Source organism: Perna viridis, chromosome 5 (genome assembly GCF_037379345.1).
Source record: "Perna viridis isolate PV_CMFRI_1.1 ecotype Kerala chromosome 5, ASM3737934v1, whole genome shotgun sequence".
NCBI classification, from domain to species: Eukaryota; Metazoa; Mollusca; class Bivalvia; order Mytilida; family Mytilidae; genus Perna; species Perna viridis.
Window position 1 is genome coordinate 40,238,427 of NC_142449.1, and position 17,386 is coordinate 40,255,812.

Consider the following 17,386-nt stretch of genomic DNA (forward strand, 5'->3'; position numbering starts at 1 on the left):
TACATGTATTATTTTGATGCAACTTAAATAAGGATGAAATGATTCAACAGGATATTGATGTATCACAATACGATACATCTAACTAAGGTTTTTATACGATACGATACAGGTTAAAATACAGCTTTTTTTTTCAAACAGTTGATGAAATTTCTATGCAAATAGTTATATGGGACATGCCTTGTGAGGAAAAATTCATTAATCTTTGTTAAGATCAAAGTAATAGACTCAAAAATGGGAACCTGACTTCAAAAATATTCATCAACTTTAAATCTGTTGAATACTCAGGGTTTGACACTAACTTCATTTGTTTGGTGGTCAACAGGACTACTTCAGAGGGAAAACAGGTAGTTCTTTCATGGTTATGACAGTTCTGTTCTGAGATCTTATGAAAAATAAGATAAAATTTAGATAGCCCAATGGACTACCATGAAATTTTTTCAAGTGGTCCTCTCCAAAATTGGGATGGCACAGGAATACCGGACTACTGTTAATGTAGATCCCTGAATACTTATTTTCCAAATAGAAGAAAATATATAGGACAACATGCTGTTGCATATCATATCATAATGTATCCTATTGTCACCCTTGTACCCTTGTATCATGATATTTATTGTATCTTGAATTAGATGTATCGTTACGGCCCTTAACATAAGATAGTTGGTTTTAGTTGGTGTAGGGGACATCAAGTTTTTTTGGAGTTCATTCACTTTACATGATTTATAACTTCCCCCCATTGCACTTCTGGGCACTTAAGTTCTTACTTTAATAAAATACAGTTAAAGTGTGGAATTCAATGTGGTTAAAAGAATCAGTTTTATTTGTATGTTGAATGATATTAAACTTCATGCATACACGTTAACCTTCCCACATTTACATTATGAGAGAGACTCCAAAATTTGAGCTCTATCTCCCTTAAAAGTTTTATCTACTGCATGGGCTAAAACTCCCACTGTGAAAGATTTCTAATGCATTACATAGCTACCATGAAAATTTTTTACAATCCCCCACCAAAAGACCACTTAATGATAAACAAATGCACATACGTTCCCTTAAATGTGCATCTCTTTGAATAAAATTATTGTAACAATTTTTCACTTCTTTCTTTGCATGTTTTTTTTTAATATCTTATAGCTTTAGCACAAATCTCCCACATGCAATAGTTGAAAGAGTAATCAAGGGAACCAAGGTAATAGCGGCAATCAAAGAATGTAATCCAGGGACAAAGACCAGACATGGAAAACAGACATACACAACAAAGAACATGAAGTAACTAATATCATATATACAAAGTAAGAAAAGTGAATGAGCAACTCAGACTCCATTAAAAAGTGGGAGCATTGACCAGGTGCACTGGTAGGGTAAGCATCCTCTGCTTTTCTAGAAACACCCTCCGAGTTGCTCATAAAAAGTCAACTTCGGGGTAGATGAAAGAGGAAAGGAAAACTATGACACGTTGAACAAATCAGTTTTCATGGCGCAGATGGATACACAGCAATCCATGAGTTTATGATGACGACCATAAAACTTCTGTAGTGATGACTTCAATCTTATAGCAACATAACCCTCTTCCAGGAGCCTGTTTGTTAGAATTCTAGAGCGATACAAAAAGTCAGCGTAGTTTTGGCAAGCTCTGGCATAATGTATAAGCTGTGATATGAACACTCCATATGCAGGTGCTGGAGGGATGTTGCTACAAATGAAAGGAAAGTTGACAATTCTGAATGAAAAGTCATCACGTTTGTTGTAAAGTTTGGTCAATAGTTTTCCTTTACCATTGATTTCTAAGTATAGACCAAGGTACAAGGGAGATCTTTCACATTCCTGCTCTTTGAGGTTAACTGGTATATGTTAAGGAATTACCCATCCATTGTTCCCCATTTCACCTTACTTTATTAAAAGAGAAGGTTAACAAGGAGAATTGAATGATTGTTCTAATGCCCCTCCACATGATAACATACATTAAGTTATTCTATTTACAGCATGCAATGATGGAGAATTACGACACCAGATTAAAGCCTGTACCAAGGAAGATGGACAATGGTGTGGAGGTTCTTGTGTTATGAACATGTCAGCCTTAAATGAGACATACAGAGCAGCCATTGCCCCGAATTGTTCAAATTTTACTGGTGATATCAAGTCTCCTAGTGATGAATACTTTCAGTAAGTATATTCATATCAGTCCAAAAGAGTAGCCATTGCTTCTAATTGTTCTGATTCTACCAGTAATGGATGCTTTCATTAAGTATACTCATATCTGTCCAAAAGAACTTTCATTGCCCCAACTTGTTCAGTTTTTACCAGTGATATCAAGTTTTCTAGTGATGAACACTTTTAGTGAGTATATTTGTTTCACCAAAATAGTAGCCGCTGTCCTCATTTTGTTTTATGAAAGGACAATCAACATTGTATTTTATTTCAATACATCTAGATAACAGTTCACCTTTCATTTTAAGTTAATGAATATCAATTTTTGCAAGGAAGATAAAGCTGAACAGTTGCACAAAAAATAAATATCATTCCCTATTTGGTTGGCTCTATTTAAGCTTATTTTCTTTTATGCTGTTTTATACCATTCCATATGCCTTGAAGTGCTTAGCAGGACATCTGAGAACACATTTTTATTTAAATTTTTGAAGATGATTTCACATACTTTAAGAAGAATACCCCTCAATATGTGCAGTTATTAAAAAACAATCTCAAATATAATAGATAAAAAATCACCAAGTCCACCCTTGAATTTATTTATATATTTTTAAATCTTATTTTAGTGAGTATGTACTTGGAATAACTGATGGAGTCCATGAAATGGGAAGTATAAGATGGGAACTGGTGGGTTGTCTAGCTTTAGCCTGGGTTCTTGTTGGAATCTGTCTTGCTAAAGGCATAAAAACATCAGGAAAGGTGAGTGATCTTTAAAATTAGAACTTGTGATCAGACTTAATCTTAAAATATGATGTCAAAATCCATAGATATGGCGGTGCTGAAAAAATTTCTTATGGTACTTATTACAGTGATTAATTGTACAACCATAAATGCATAGAGATCCTGGGAATTCTTTTTTTTTTTTTAATTTTGCTAATTTTTAATTTGTTGATCTCTCCACACTTGGTCTATAATTTGCTTGCATTGAATTTATAGTCTTCCTCATTATACAACTCTACTTTGGTTGTTGATCATGGTTGGACATTTGGCACGTAACAATTTTAATTTTCTTTTTTAACCATATTAAAATTGTCATAAGCTTATTGTGGCTTATAATACCAGTTTGTTTTAGTATAGTCTTATGTTAGGTCCTATTTATCTCTGAGACATGAAACTCATCATAGGAAATATAATGAAAAGTTACGGCTTGAATTCTTAAGTACAGTATAAGCTTAAATATGGCATATTTTCTCTAGGTTTTTTGAAGAGTTATGTCCCTTGAAATAAGTAAATGGATGTGGACAATAAATGTTTTGTGGATACATTTCTTCCACTCTTACTTTCAGGCTGTGTATTTTACTGCCTTTTTCCCATACATTGTATTGTTGGTCTTACTGATACGAGGCCTAACTTTAGATGGATCTGTAGATGGCATACTTTACTTTTTAACCCCACAGTGGGACCAGCTGACTAAAGCACAGGTAGGCTATTTTTAGTAAAAAGTTATGTCGTTTATTTTTACTCTTCTTGAAATTCTTATATTACAAACTTTTAATGTCCTGCTAAAATGTTTTAAAATTAAGGGATTGTTTGATGTAAGTACATTTTTGTAGATCGTAACCTTTTTCTTTCAACATTTGAAATATTTGCATACATATGGAAAATTGATATTATTCAGCAGAAGAACAATTTATGTATGCAATTTTCTTTGTCTCTTTTTAATGTAACTAATGTAAAAAGTTTTATGTACATAGTGATTAAAGTTTTCATTATCATTTTTTGTGAAGAGAATTGAGCATTGTATAGTAAATTGGAAGATTTTACTGTAGCATACCTGTAAATAATTGGAACATTTAATGTGGGAGATTTTTAAAAGGAATTTTTTATATGTAAATATTCACTTTTTTAGTATTTTTCACAGAGAACATAGTAATTTTAACCAAAAACTTCTTCATTTTTATGTGGAGATTTTTATCTTTTTATTGATTTTTTGGAGTCTCCTTTCAGCCCCACCCCACCCGCAATGTGGAAGGTGGTTAACAGGTATGCTGTAGAACCACACTGATCTGCATATATACTGTTACTCAGGAAATTATTGCTTACATTTTCAGATAAGATCTTTGAGCTTTTAATGTGGTTTAAATTACAATGTCAGAACAATACACTTCTAAATATTCTACTTCTATAGTAATTGCAGTAGTTTTACATATACAGTATATGACAGAATGCATGCATGCCAATCACAGTTTAGGTTTTTCATCAAGGCCAAGAAAAAATATAAATATCTCTTGCATTCCAAACCATAACTTTATGTCAGTGTTCTAGGATTTTTCAGAAATTGAGGTTTCTCCTCTGGAAGAATCCTTATAAAATCAACTTTCCCACAGTCAGTGACTGCTTTCCTAACAAAACGAGTCCTTAAAGCATATGAAGTTTACAACTTGCCACGAGAAAGTATAACTAAGTACCTAACTTTCCCTGACCCAAATTTTACTTGCCCCGGGTAACGGGAAATAGGAATCCTAGAACACTGTTATGCTTCATGTAAAATTGAAATTTGGACAAGTATTTAAAGGACTTGAAAGCATACCAGTCAAACTTCATAATAAGTAAATATTTTTCATACCAACTGATGTGTTATTTTAGAAATTACGCTGTGTATTTTTCTTGGCCTGATGTATATGTTGTAGTACTTTAGACCCTGGTTTTAGAAACATCTTCTTTTTAATTGTCTAGAGTCTAGGTGAAGTATATAAGCTACAACAACCTGTGTATCCATGTGTACTTCTCTACCCCCTACCTTTCTATTTTTTACACAATGAGTAAACATTTTAAACAAAATACATGCTATGATCATGCTGAAATAAAAGAGGTAGTACAGGATAAAAAAATAAATTTAAAAATGCTTTCATTGGCTGGGAAATTTTTAAAGGTTTGATTTGATTGGTCATCATTGACAGGTTTGGGCAGATGCTGCAGTACAGATATTTTTCTCTCTTTCTCCTTGTTGGGGAGGTCTGATTACTTTAGCCAGCTATAACAAGTTCCATAATAACTGTTTCCTGTAAGTATTGTGCTTTTGGATGGTTTCAACCAGTTTGTATTTTGTCAGATCTGCATTTTCATACCTTGCATATATATTCTTGAACAGTACATGTTCATATTTATTAAGATAGCATTATTTTCTTCTTGCCAATAAGTTATGATGGTATGTGCCATTTAATGTGGTAAGGCTGACATTCATATGTCGATATGTTACAATCTTGTGAACCTTCTACAACCAAAATACTTTCAATTGATTTTGTCAAAATTGAGTTGTACAGAAGAAGATGCCATATTTGGTATTGTTCTATATTTATATATATTACTTATGCAATCCTTTTCTAACATCATTTCCATTAAAAAAGTCTCACCATGCATTTTCTAATTCATTTGGTGTCCTGTCTGTTTTTCAGTGCAAAGATTTTATTTATCATTTCACTGAATTGAATGATGAAAATCAATAAACCCCTTTAGTGGTTTACACTGCTCACCTCATGTACAAGAGTTTCTCGTTTTCATTATCTGAATTTACATAGGAAAAAAGATGCTTCTTCAAAGACAGCCCAGTCTCATAAAGAAATTTAATTGAAAATCCTCAAATCCATCCTCATCACAAATTTCGACAATCAAATCACTAGCAATTGAAGGTTTGAGGAAATTAACTCTATATTTGAGATTTGTTTATGATATCCTGACCATCATAGCAGTAGATAGCATTAATAGGTCCAAATGGGATATGGTATTTGGCCGGCAGGTATGAATTGTATGTGGGAGAACTGTAGACTGTTAGGCATACAAATCATTGTGGTGTTCTAGGTTGGGTCATATTAACTAAATTTAAAACTCCATACAATGTTAAACTGTTATACAGAACTACTGTAACATATTAATTTTAGTGGTTACTACTTTTTGCAGATTCTGTCAAGTGACCGTATTCGCAGGTATCAGTTTTCGCCATTACACAGTTTTAAAAATCAATTTCCCTGGTACCATTTTTCACACATTTCAGTCCGCCGTTAAAATAGCGCAAAAAATTACATTAACATTATATGAAATTTTGACAAACAAGTACAAACCTTACACATAAATGGAAGTTTTCTTACACTATATAAAGAGTAATCAAGGGAACCAAGGTTATACAGTAAATAAAAGAATATAATCCAGGGACAAAGACCAGACAGGGAAAACAGACATACACAACATGGAACATAAAGTAACTAAAATCATACATACTAAGTATCAAAAACAAATGAGCAACTCCGACTCCACTAAAAACTGGGAGCATGGACATTTAACAAGTAAATGCATGTTATTTAGTATTTTCTATACTTGGATCATCATTTGTTCGCATTTAAAACCATTCATATTGTATTCTTTTCTGTGAAAAATGTAGCCCATGCAAGAGTATTACAGTTTTAAAATTTTAATTTACCTTTTCAGTAATCATAGTACTTTACATATTTATACCGATAACTTAATCATATTTTATACATTGACCAAACTTTTATGTATAGTTAGAAGACTTTTGATTCTTATATAAATCAAAGTTTATCACATCAATACATTCTAAACAGAAGTGTAAGGTGTGCATTAATACTTAGCTGATTAACATTGAAGTATATAGTACTACATATATTAAAGTCATAAAGTAATTGTCTTGGAGAAAACATATTTTAGATTCCCCCTGCATAGAACAATGGCTAATAACAATAAAAAGTAATATTGTAAATTAAGGTGAATTGTCAACTTACATGTATTTTTTTTTTGGCAAACCAATGTGCAATTTTGCTTGAGAATTGGTATTTTTCTCTTTTATGGTAGATGTACTTTAGGAGTTATTATAATCTTCCGTTTTTTTTTATTGTAGTGATGCTGTTGTAGTCTCCATCATGGATTGTGTTACAAGTGTGTTTGCAGGAATGGTAATTTTTGCAATCATTGGGTACATGGCACATGAACTAGATGTTAAGTTTGATGAGGTGGCAAGTGAAGGTAAAGTGTATTGTTATTAATGCTTAAATCTTAAGCAATAACAATGTAGTGCTGTCTTCACAATAAACATCAGTAATCCAAACCAAACTAGCTAGAGCTGGTAAAAAACTGGTGGGCCTGTAATACGTCCACTTAAAAGTCTCAACAAATTTCTCTAACTAAAATTTGGTTTGAGCTTGTATGTCAGCAGCGAAAGAGATGATTTATGGAGGCATATCATCAATGTCAACCCTATCCACTTTAGTGTATTCTTTAATCTTTCTTTGCTTTACTTTGCATGCACAATATTTTCATGTATCACCTCATTTAAACTCAGAAGTGATGACCTGAACTTTTTTTCAAAATTATGTGTACTGCACGTCTTAAAAGTATGGGAGAGTTTCAAAAGTTAGAATTTGGACAGATCTGTGAACACTTTATCTGTATAATCAAGCTCTTGTAACTTTCCCTTCATTTCACTCTTATTTATTTATTTTTTCAACAACACTGCATTTATTTTATTTTGCTTTGTACATTTTGACTTTTATTTGTTACTAAGAGGAAATAAATATGTATATATATACGTATCCTACATAATAACACCTAGATGAGCTATCCAGTACTACCATACATTGTGTACTAAGTTACAGCCCTAGATTAATCCTACGAGGAGGAATGACTCAGCTAGCAATAGCTATATTTTTATAAAGCTTAGTTGGCTGAGTGGTCTAGGGTGCTGGACATAGTGCAGGCGGTGTTGCCATAGATGTCACAGTGGTATGAGTTAGTTTGTTTGTTTTGTTTGTTGGGGTTTAACGTCCAAGCAGCAATATTTCAGCTATATTCAGATGATGAACATGAAATTGATGATAAAATGAACATGAAATGATGATGAAATGAAAAAGGGATGGGACACAAGGACAATGGGGTCGACACATTTTGATTTCCACTGGAAATAGGGAGAGATGGGTAGGGTCAGGCAATTTAGCCTCCTGTGGCGGAGCCCTATGGTTCCTACTGCGGAAGAATACCACATTAGGGTTCTTTAACGTGCGAGGAATGTGGCATCTTTCCCAACACGGTGCACCAGTATGGTTTGCGGTCAAGTTTTCTGTATTATAGCCTGACAACTCCAGCATGTAACACGCCAGGGGTACCACATTCTCCCACCTGGGGGCACACATCCCAGTTGCTCTGTGGGCAGAGCGCCCTAGCAAGGGTTCTGAGCACTATTTAGTCGCCTTTTACGACAAGCTTAGCACTGCTGCAGGCCTATTCTTTTAACACCCGGACCTGCACGGGGCAGTATGAGTTAGAGTCCCACGGAGGGAACGACCAAAAATTTGCTTTGCAAATTTGACATCTGACATTTCAAACATCGTTGGAAGTTTTTCAGACCCTTCTATATGCTTACATTATCTCCCTTGTATCAATATGATCTGATGGAGCAGTGTAGCAAATAGAGTGATCACATTCTGAGACATTTATATATATATAATGTTTTATTTTAGTATCACAGGAGTAGAGCTTTAGATGAAAAAAAATGAATGAATGAAAGCAAGATTTTATAACGAAAAATGTGATGAAACGAAACCAATTCAGTTTTTTAAAACTTTTATTAGTTGTCTTGTACAGATTCTTCAACTTTAAACGTTCACATATTTTTTTTTCAATATAACAGGTGCAGGGTTGGCTTTTGTTGTGTATCCAGAGGTTGTGACTAAATTACCTATATCCCAGTTGTGGTCCGTCCTTTTCTTTGCCATGTTAATAACACTGGGTTTAGGTACACAGGTGTGTAGTACTATACAGAGCATGACAAATAATATTGACTTTAAAAATTTTATGAGATGAGATAACATACAAAGAATATAATGGTAAAAAGGATTTTTCTTATGACAACTAACTTTCTGCTTCCTTTTAATAGATAACTTCTATGCAGTTATTCACTCTAAAAACAGTCTTTATAGAATGAATGTTCATACAATTATCTACTCTTCCTTTGATAACTAGTGCATAGTTCTTGCTTCTTTTCAAAGCTGATCTACCAGGCAGACAAATAAAATTGGTATTTAATAAATTTTGGTAAACTATGCAAAATGGAAGGCTGCATAAAGAAAGTTGTTTAGTTTGTTTGTTTTTAATGTCTTATTGTCCCATACAGATCTGTTTCTTTAATGAATTGTAAATTTGATTTGCAGATTGCCACTGTAACAACAGTACATACAACTTTACTGGATTACTGGCCACATTTATTTCGAGCTAACGAGAGACGTAGAATATTTCTTCTAGTCTTGATTGCTTTTGGTTGTTTTTTACTTGGATTGGCATTCTGTACTCAGGTATTGCACTGATTTCAGCAGAATTTACTTTGTTAATTTAAACTTGTACTTATGAACCGAAAATTATTACAAACTACAGCTTTCTTCTTCATCTTCCTTTCTAGTAAAAATATGGATGGTCCTTTGATTTTTTGTTAGATCAATTGAAAATGTGTTTAAGCCAAAATAAAAATAGCCTCCTCCCAACCAAGTTTTTTCACCCTTTCATGAAAAATCTTATTTTGATTTTTTTTATCCAATTTTGGTCAATTTGCATTTATCACTTAAATTGATAGAAAATAAAAAAAAATAAAATTTGACCGTCCGTCTGTAACTTTGAAAAATGTTGGATGAGAATCTGGCCATTTTTTTATGATGGCCAAAAAATAATGTTTTGGGAGTTAATCAATTAGCTCCAAATTAACTGAAACAAATCACCATTAATATTTTAACTGCATAGTTACTTGGTAAAGTCACTTGTATTTAACAAAAGCAGTCTAATATACAGAATTTATATTTTTTACTTCCGAGAGGTATGTTACACATATTTTGTATTGTTAATGCATGGAGGAATGTTATGTAAAGAATTTGTATTGTTTATTTCAGGAAGGAATATGTGAAATATATGTATAGTTTGTCTTCAAGTTGTTTATTTTAAAGAGGTTGTATTCTTTATTTCAGGGAGGAACATCATATAAAGAGGTTATGTTATTTATTTCAGGGAGGAATGTTTTATGAAAATGTTTATGCACAAATTGTTTATTGTTATTTTAGAGAGGAATGTAATATTGAGAGTTTGTATTGTTTATTTCAGTGTGGAATGTTTATCCTACAGCGGTTTGTATTGTTATTTCAGTGAGGAATGTTATACTTAGAATTTGTATTGTTTATTTCAAAAGGAATGTTATAGTGTTTATTTCAGGGAGGAATGTTATATATAGAATTTTTTTTTTTTTTTTTTTTTTTTTTTTTTTTTTTTTTTTTTTTTTTTTTTTTCAGGGAGAAATGTTTATCCTACAGTGGTTTGTATTATTTATTTCAGTGAGGAATGTTATATGTAGAGTTAGTTCTGTTTATTTCAGGAAGGAATGTTATATATAGAATTTGTATTGTTTATTTCAAACAGAATGTTATATTGTTTATTTCAGGGAGGAATGTTTATCCTACAGCTGTTTGATAACTATGCTGCTACCTACTCTCTTTTGTTTATTGGAATGATTGAATGTGTTGGTGTTGCCTGGGTGTATGGTAAGTAAAATATTACCCTTTGAAAAAAAATGGATTCATCTGGTTTTGTTGTTTTTGAAGTCTCTGTATTCATATAACTACTAAAAATACTAATGATTCTAAAACATTTAGGGGATATATAGGAAAACAATAGCAGTCTGTCTATATACATTTTCTTCTTTTAAGCACATTTTCACCTAACTATGTAGTTATGTATTACTGTGTATGAAGATCCTTATTAGTTGATATGTGCTTGGGGATATATTCTTATTTTTTAGAGCCAGTTAACTGAATTTACTAATTCATTTCACCAATTTTTAAGAAACTACCAATTAGACCACACCATATTTCCAAGAATTTTTGGAACTAGTAAAAAATGGTAAAACCTGAGGATACTGTAAGTCCACACTCTATATACTTGGTCACAAAAGTTTACGGTTTTATTTTGTATTTTTTATATATGTCCTTATAATTAGACTACTAGGAGGCATTCCAGTCTTTTCAAATTTTGTACTCCTTGTTACAAACAGACAAGACATGTATATACAATAGTTAGTGATTGTTTCTATTTAGGTGCTGATAGATTTTTGGGAGATATAGAGTTGATGTTAGGTAAAAGACCACATATTATCTGGAAATACAGCTGGAGATTTATTGCTCCTTTAGCTCTTTTGGTAAGAAATGCTTACTTAAACTTCTTAGATTTCCATGTTTTCCAAGATTAAAGGAGAACATATGGTTGAAGAAAGTACGTCTGTAGAGGTTTGTATAAAGCACCTAAGATTTGTTTTTAAAAAGTCTGTTTTGGAGCATTTGTGAAAGTCAGAAAAAGTAGTAAGTGTAGCAGTTACAAGGACTTTAACTGACTTAATGACACTCAAGATTTTTTGTGAAACCGACCAGATTTTCTTGGAAAGCCAAATAATTCTTTTTCAAATACAAATTCCATGCTGTTTTAACTATATATTTTATTCAGATTTTGCCATCAACTGCTTTGCTTTGTTGATTTTGAGTAATCAGGTCTTTAGAATCATTTATTCAGCATAGTTTAAAGTCTCAAGTTACAATATATCTTTTGAAAAGTTTCTTAAATTTAGTTTGCATAGCATTTTCCTAAAATTCTAAATATTATTTGCAGGCAATCCTGATATTTTCCTGGGTAGACTTCAAGCCATCTAAATATGACAAATATATTTTCCCAATGTGGGCTGATGGTTTAGGATTCATCATAACATTAGCATCTATATTGCTGATACCTGCTGTTGCTGTATATAAAGTAGTAGATTCCAAGTGCCAGTCTGAAGATACTCTCCCAAATGTAAGTGAAAGGCAAGATCAAAACTTAAAGGAAGAAATGAAACTGTTTAGATTTATTTTGTCATCTACATGTATCTCTGTTTCCTGTAGCTTTTAAATGATCATTGTGATACAGATCAAGAAGAACACTTTAGTACATTAGAGGCAAACTTGAAAGCAGATCATTTAAGCATTAACTTTTATTCAGGGATAATTGACAGAAAATGACAGGGTGATTATAAAACCCATTAAAAAAGGCAGGATGGCCCATAAACCCAAAGTAAAACAGTCTGTAGTGAACACTAAAGGGGGTAGTCTGTTCATCTCCCTGAGCTACTTAGTTCACAGCCACATTTTAGAAGCTGGGTTCATACTGTGTTTTTTTCAATGCATACCTTTTGGTTTTTTTCTGGTGTACAGTTTGTTCTTCTAGTGTTGTCCTGTTGGTGTTTATACTTGTGTTTTCTTGGTTATTTGTGTGCACCATCAGTATTTCTACTTCTTCTTAGTCTATATTGTGAAAGAGCTTTAATTTTTTTTGGTTTCCACTTTGGTTGTTTGTTGAGAATTTGCAGATTCAGGAATTATGAATTTGAGAGTATCATTGAAGAATCTAAGTTTTTAATGGAAATTTTACATTTCTTTTAGAATTTGAATGGTTTGACAAAGCAGAAAAACCTTGAAAACTAGTACCACATTAACAATTATTCTTCCTATGTATTTCAGTAATAACAATACTTTGAGAATTCATTCACGTCACTTTTCATTTTTAATAAAGAATTACTGTCCACCAAACATTACATATTACAGTGAAATTCCATAAGAAGCCTGTGTGACAAAGAAATTGCTGTTTGACTAATGAGAGGAGAGATAATTCAAAATTTCAGTTTCTTACCTGTAAAGCTGAAGGTCACTAAAGTTTTACTAGGCACCACCGCCACAAAACTTGAAAAATTACCTAAGACTGAGAAAATTCTTAACTGTTTGTGACATCATCAATTTCAAAGACTTTGATTGTAGTTACCATGGAAGTCAAGAATTTTTCAGACTTAAGTACAATTTGTATTTTTTTTTCAATTTTATGGTGATGGAGTCTACTCCAGTCAGTCTGTTAATTTGGACCATTTGTTTGTGTGGACTTTTTTGTTTACCTTTTCAGGTCTTTTACACACATTAATGAATACCACATGACCTTTTTAACTTATAAAACTATCTTACTCTTTTCTGCACCATGAAAACTGATTAGTTCAATATGTCAGTTTTTCTTTCCTCTTTCGTCTACCTTGGACTTGACTGTTTATGAGCAACTCAGTGGGTGTTTCCAGAAAAGCAGAGGATGTTCACCCTACCAGTGCATCCAGTCCATGTTTACATTTTTTAGTGGTGACCTAGTTGCTCATTTACTTTTGTTACTTTGTATTATTTTGGTTTTTTTATGTTCTTTGTTGTGTTTGTCTGATTTTTATCCCTGGATTACATTCTTTTGATTTCCGCTAGTATCTTGGTTCCCTTGATTACTCTTTCTTATATGACATATAGACTACTAATCTTTTCAGATTGTAAAGAAATTATCACAACCAACAGAAGATTGGGGACCAGTATTAAAGGAGCATAGGACAGAGAGAAGGGTGTTGGAAGAAAACATGATGGAACCATTTGATTCACAGATACCACTCAAAAACAATGCTCAGGAACAGGATACTAAAGTCTGATTGGATGATTAAATCTTTAATGGGATAAAGTATATAGAACTGATTTGCTGGAAAATTACTGAATCTCAGATGTTTTCTACATATGACAAAAAAAGTAGATTATTTTTGGAAGGTTGTTCTCTCTTTGTGATATTTAATTTAATTTCACCAAATATGAAGTGCCTGTGCATGACAGTTTAATTACTTTAAACGTGCAAAGTAATTGAATATGTGGCATGTTCTTCAGAATATGATTATGTTTGGTTTATAATCAGGTTTATTCCATGCCCAAATTTATAAATGTACTTGTATGAAATATAACAATAAAGGAATTACCATGCTTACCCGTCCACTCATCAGTCTATCCAAATACTTGTAAATGCAACTCCTTATTAACAGCTATATCAATGAGTGCTTATGAAACTTTCTGAAACTTATTAGTATATAGATATGCCTAAAGAGGGATAAGTATTGTTGAATGCTACTTAATAAGGGGAGGTAATCTTACTGAGAGATTTTTTAGTGGAAACAAGGTATGGTTTTATAATTTCGCTGTTCTGGTTTTTGTTGTGAATGATTTTGTTTTATTTTGTTAGCAACCATATTATATAAATAGAAAAGTTAAGATTTAAGTACAGTATGTTCAAGTTAATTATTGGGGAAGGTGGTTCTAGCTTCTAGGTTCTTGTATAATGTTTTGTATTGTGTGATATTTCATACCTCATTTTCTTCTGCTATTAAGCAAGATTATGCCTTTTTAACATAATTTGTTTCTTCAAATTTTACTTTTATGATTTGTTTTACTTTATACTTACTTCAGATTTTGCCATTTTCTGCTTAGTTGACCTCATTAAATCAGGTCAGATAATTGTTGTTTTTTTTAATTTGTGCCATAGTGTTTTTTATTTTAATTTAATGTAAGACAGACAGCTTCTAAACTTGGCTTTTTTTTTTTATAACAGTTATATATACATATTTGTAGATGTCTCTTAGTATCACAAGAAAATGATAATCAATGTACACTTATACTTGTTTTTAAAGAGTTATAATTCTTTATTTTACATTTAAATAATCTTTTCATGTATCGTTAACTTTAAAAAAAAAAAAAAAAACTACATAGACAAAGTGTATTCTTTCTCACCTATTTAAACATGTGATTCCAGGTAAATTCAGTTTATTTGTAAATTAAATGCCTGCCTCATGAACACATATTTACATTTTTATCATTGTTTTTTCTTTTTTTTCTTTTTTTTTTTGTTTTATATTGCTTTTGTGTAAGTATTTTTTTTTCTTCCTTTAAAACTACTGGTAGTGGAGTTTTAATTGTAAGAAATTTTGAATCAGATTATTTGGTAAAAAATGTTACAAGAAATGTTTCATTTTGTTTTGTTTTTTGTTTGTGTATATTTATTTGTTTTTTTATTATTATTTAATGGTTTCATAATTAAGTGACTCGTATATATGTCTCTCACTTTAAACTTTATGAATCATTTGCTTACTGAGATGTTACCAGTAATTTGAATGTCATATATTTATATTTCTAGCCTTTTGTTATAAGTTTGGTGTAGATGTGTCGGTTACATGTTTGTATCTACTGACATAGAATTTATTTATCTGTTTATATTACACTTGAAGTATCAATGGATTGTAAATTTAATCATTTATCAGGAAGTAATTAAAAATCAAAATAATTCTGTTTGTTACTATTTTTTTCTGTTTAAGGTTATACTGTATCATTACGGTGGTGTACTATTTAGGGTCACTGTGTATTTTCATGCTGGATGAAAAAAGCGAGGAGAAAAATATTGGTGACACAAGAAAACATCTCAAAGATCCTGGCAATTGGAAATGTTTGTATTTGACAGTATAACCAGAATTGGTCAATTTGGTGAAGGGCGTGAAATATAAAAGGTCAAACCAATCACTGTAATCTTCTACTACATACGGAATAATGACATTTTTTCATATTTAGATATCACAGTAAAAGCTAAAGTGGAAGGTTAATGTTCTGTCCAGCTGTGAAAAACTGATGTTGCAGTATAATTTTTTTATAGGAACTAAGTCAGAATCAGAATTTTTATTGGTTTAAAGTCAGATTCATAATTTTTATCGGTTTAAAGTCAGATTCAGAATTTTTATTGGTTTAAAGTCTTAATCATAATTTTTATCGATTTAAAATCAATACATCTGGATTTTGACAAAAGACAATACAAGTTATAATACAACCTACCTGGTATATTCTCAAATTATTTTGATAGGCGTTGAATAGGTGACATGACAGCAGTTTGACACTATGTTGATGTTGGTAATGCTGCTGTATATGATCACAACAGAAGCCCTAGATAGGAAATATAAGGCAGTAAGAACTATGAAAAGAGTAATCAAGGGAACCAAGGTTATAGCAGTAATCAAAAGAATGTAATCCAGGGACAAAGACCAGACAATACACAACAAAGAACATAAAGTAACTAAAATCATACATACAAAGTAACAAAAGCAAATGAGCAACTCGGACTCCACTAAAAACTGGGAGCATGGACCAGGTGCACCGGTAGGGTAAGTGTCCCCTGCTTCTCTAGAAATGCCCACTGAGTTGCTCATAAAAAGACAAGTATGGGGTAGATAAACAACTTCATAAAAAGTTGAAGTTGCAGATAAATCATTGAATCATGTGGTAATGAATGTGGAATCAATGTTGGGGGTAGAAGTTAATCCCACCAGAATGTCAAAGGATTAGAAGACAACTTCAATAAAACATTAACAGGTTTGTCTCAGTTTTTCATTCGGTTGTTGCACTTATGAGGTAAAATTATATACATTGTACATGGAATTAGTGTTTTGTAAGAGTAATCTTTCTTGATTTGGTTGATTTAAGTTTGTGATGAAAACACGGTTTTCTAAAAAAAAATTGAAAAAATACAGACACTAGCATGTATGCAGAAAGGACCATATGTAGTACATAAAATATAGTGTGTGTAGAATATATGGTGTGCACTTGTTCATGCATCACTTCTACCATTTTGGTTAGGGCTTCGTTTTGAGTGTGTTAAAAGCATATCTAGTGCCTATCTTCTATTAATTTATTATCAAAAATTTCAGTAATTATGTATAATAACTGGCATGTTCCGAAATAATATATTATTACTGAAATTCAAGAATGTTGTGTTTTTACTAAAATATCAAGCAGGAATTATGTAAAATAACTGAAGGACTATAGTGCTATCAAGAAATCACAGTTAAAGATGGGGCATTACAGGACGTATATATACCAGTCGACCCCCATAACTCAGAAAACTTCATATGGATAGTACATTGTACAAGTGCAATATTTGCCGTTAACACTTAATTTCGTATTTTTCTTCTTTTGTAACAAAGAAAACAACGATGTTAGAACTGGAACTCGTAACGCGATGACATCTATGGCAATACCTCCTGCACCAATCCCAGCGCCCTCATTATGTAAACCACTCGGCCAGCTAGGCTATTAAAAATATATATATATATCTTTCGCTGGCCCTGTCATTCCTCCTCGTAGGATTAATCTAGGGCTGTAACTATGTACACGATGTATGGTAGTACGGGACAGCTCATTTAAGTGTTATTATGTATGATAGAGGATCAAATTAATAATACACGTCACAACTTAAAAATCAATATTATACAAACGTCTCAGACTGTGACGACTCTTCGCTACAC

General features: G+C 32.0%; 1 protein-coding gene across 6 annotated transcripts in view; it reads left to right on the forward strand.

Moving 5' to 3' along the window:
- The window catches only part of LOC148617482 (sodium- and chloride-dependent glycine transporter 1-like), a 34,045-nt gene extending 18,664 nt beyond the window's left edge, over positions 1-15,381 (forward strand). For all 6 annotated transcript variants that reach the window (XM_088585186.1, XM_088585187.1, XM_088585188.1 and 3 more), the window contains 11 exons: positions 1,980-2,160; positions 2,769-2,901; positions 3,489-3,623; positions 5,103-5,206; positions 7,052-7,176; positions 8,837-8,949; positions 9,357-9,497; positions 10,625-10,724; positions 11,277-11,377; positions 11,842-12,021; positions 13,556-15,381. In XM_088585186.1, coding sequence (XP_088441312.1) covers positions 1,980-2,160; positions 2,769-2,901; positions 3,489-3,623; positions 5,103-5,206; positions 7,052-7,176; positions 8,837-8,949; positions 9,357-9,497; positions 10,625-10,724; positions 11,277-11,377; positions 11,842-12,021; positions 13,556-13,711 — 1,469 coding nt within the window. In that variant the 3' untranslated portion in view covers positions 13,712-15,381. The remainder of the gene's footprint in view (positions 1-1,979; positions 2,161-2,768; positions 2,902-3,488; positions 3,624-5,102; positions 5,207-7,051; positions 7,177-8,836; positions 8,950-9,356; positions 9,498-10,624; positions 10,725-11,276; positions 11,378-11,841; positions 12,022-13,555) is intronic.
- Positions 15,382-17,386: the final 2,005 nt, after the last annotated feature.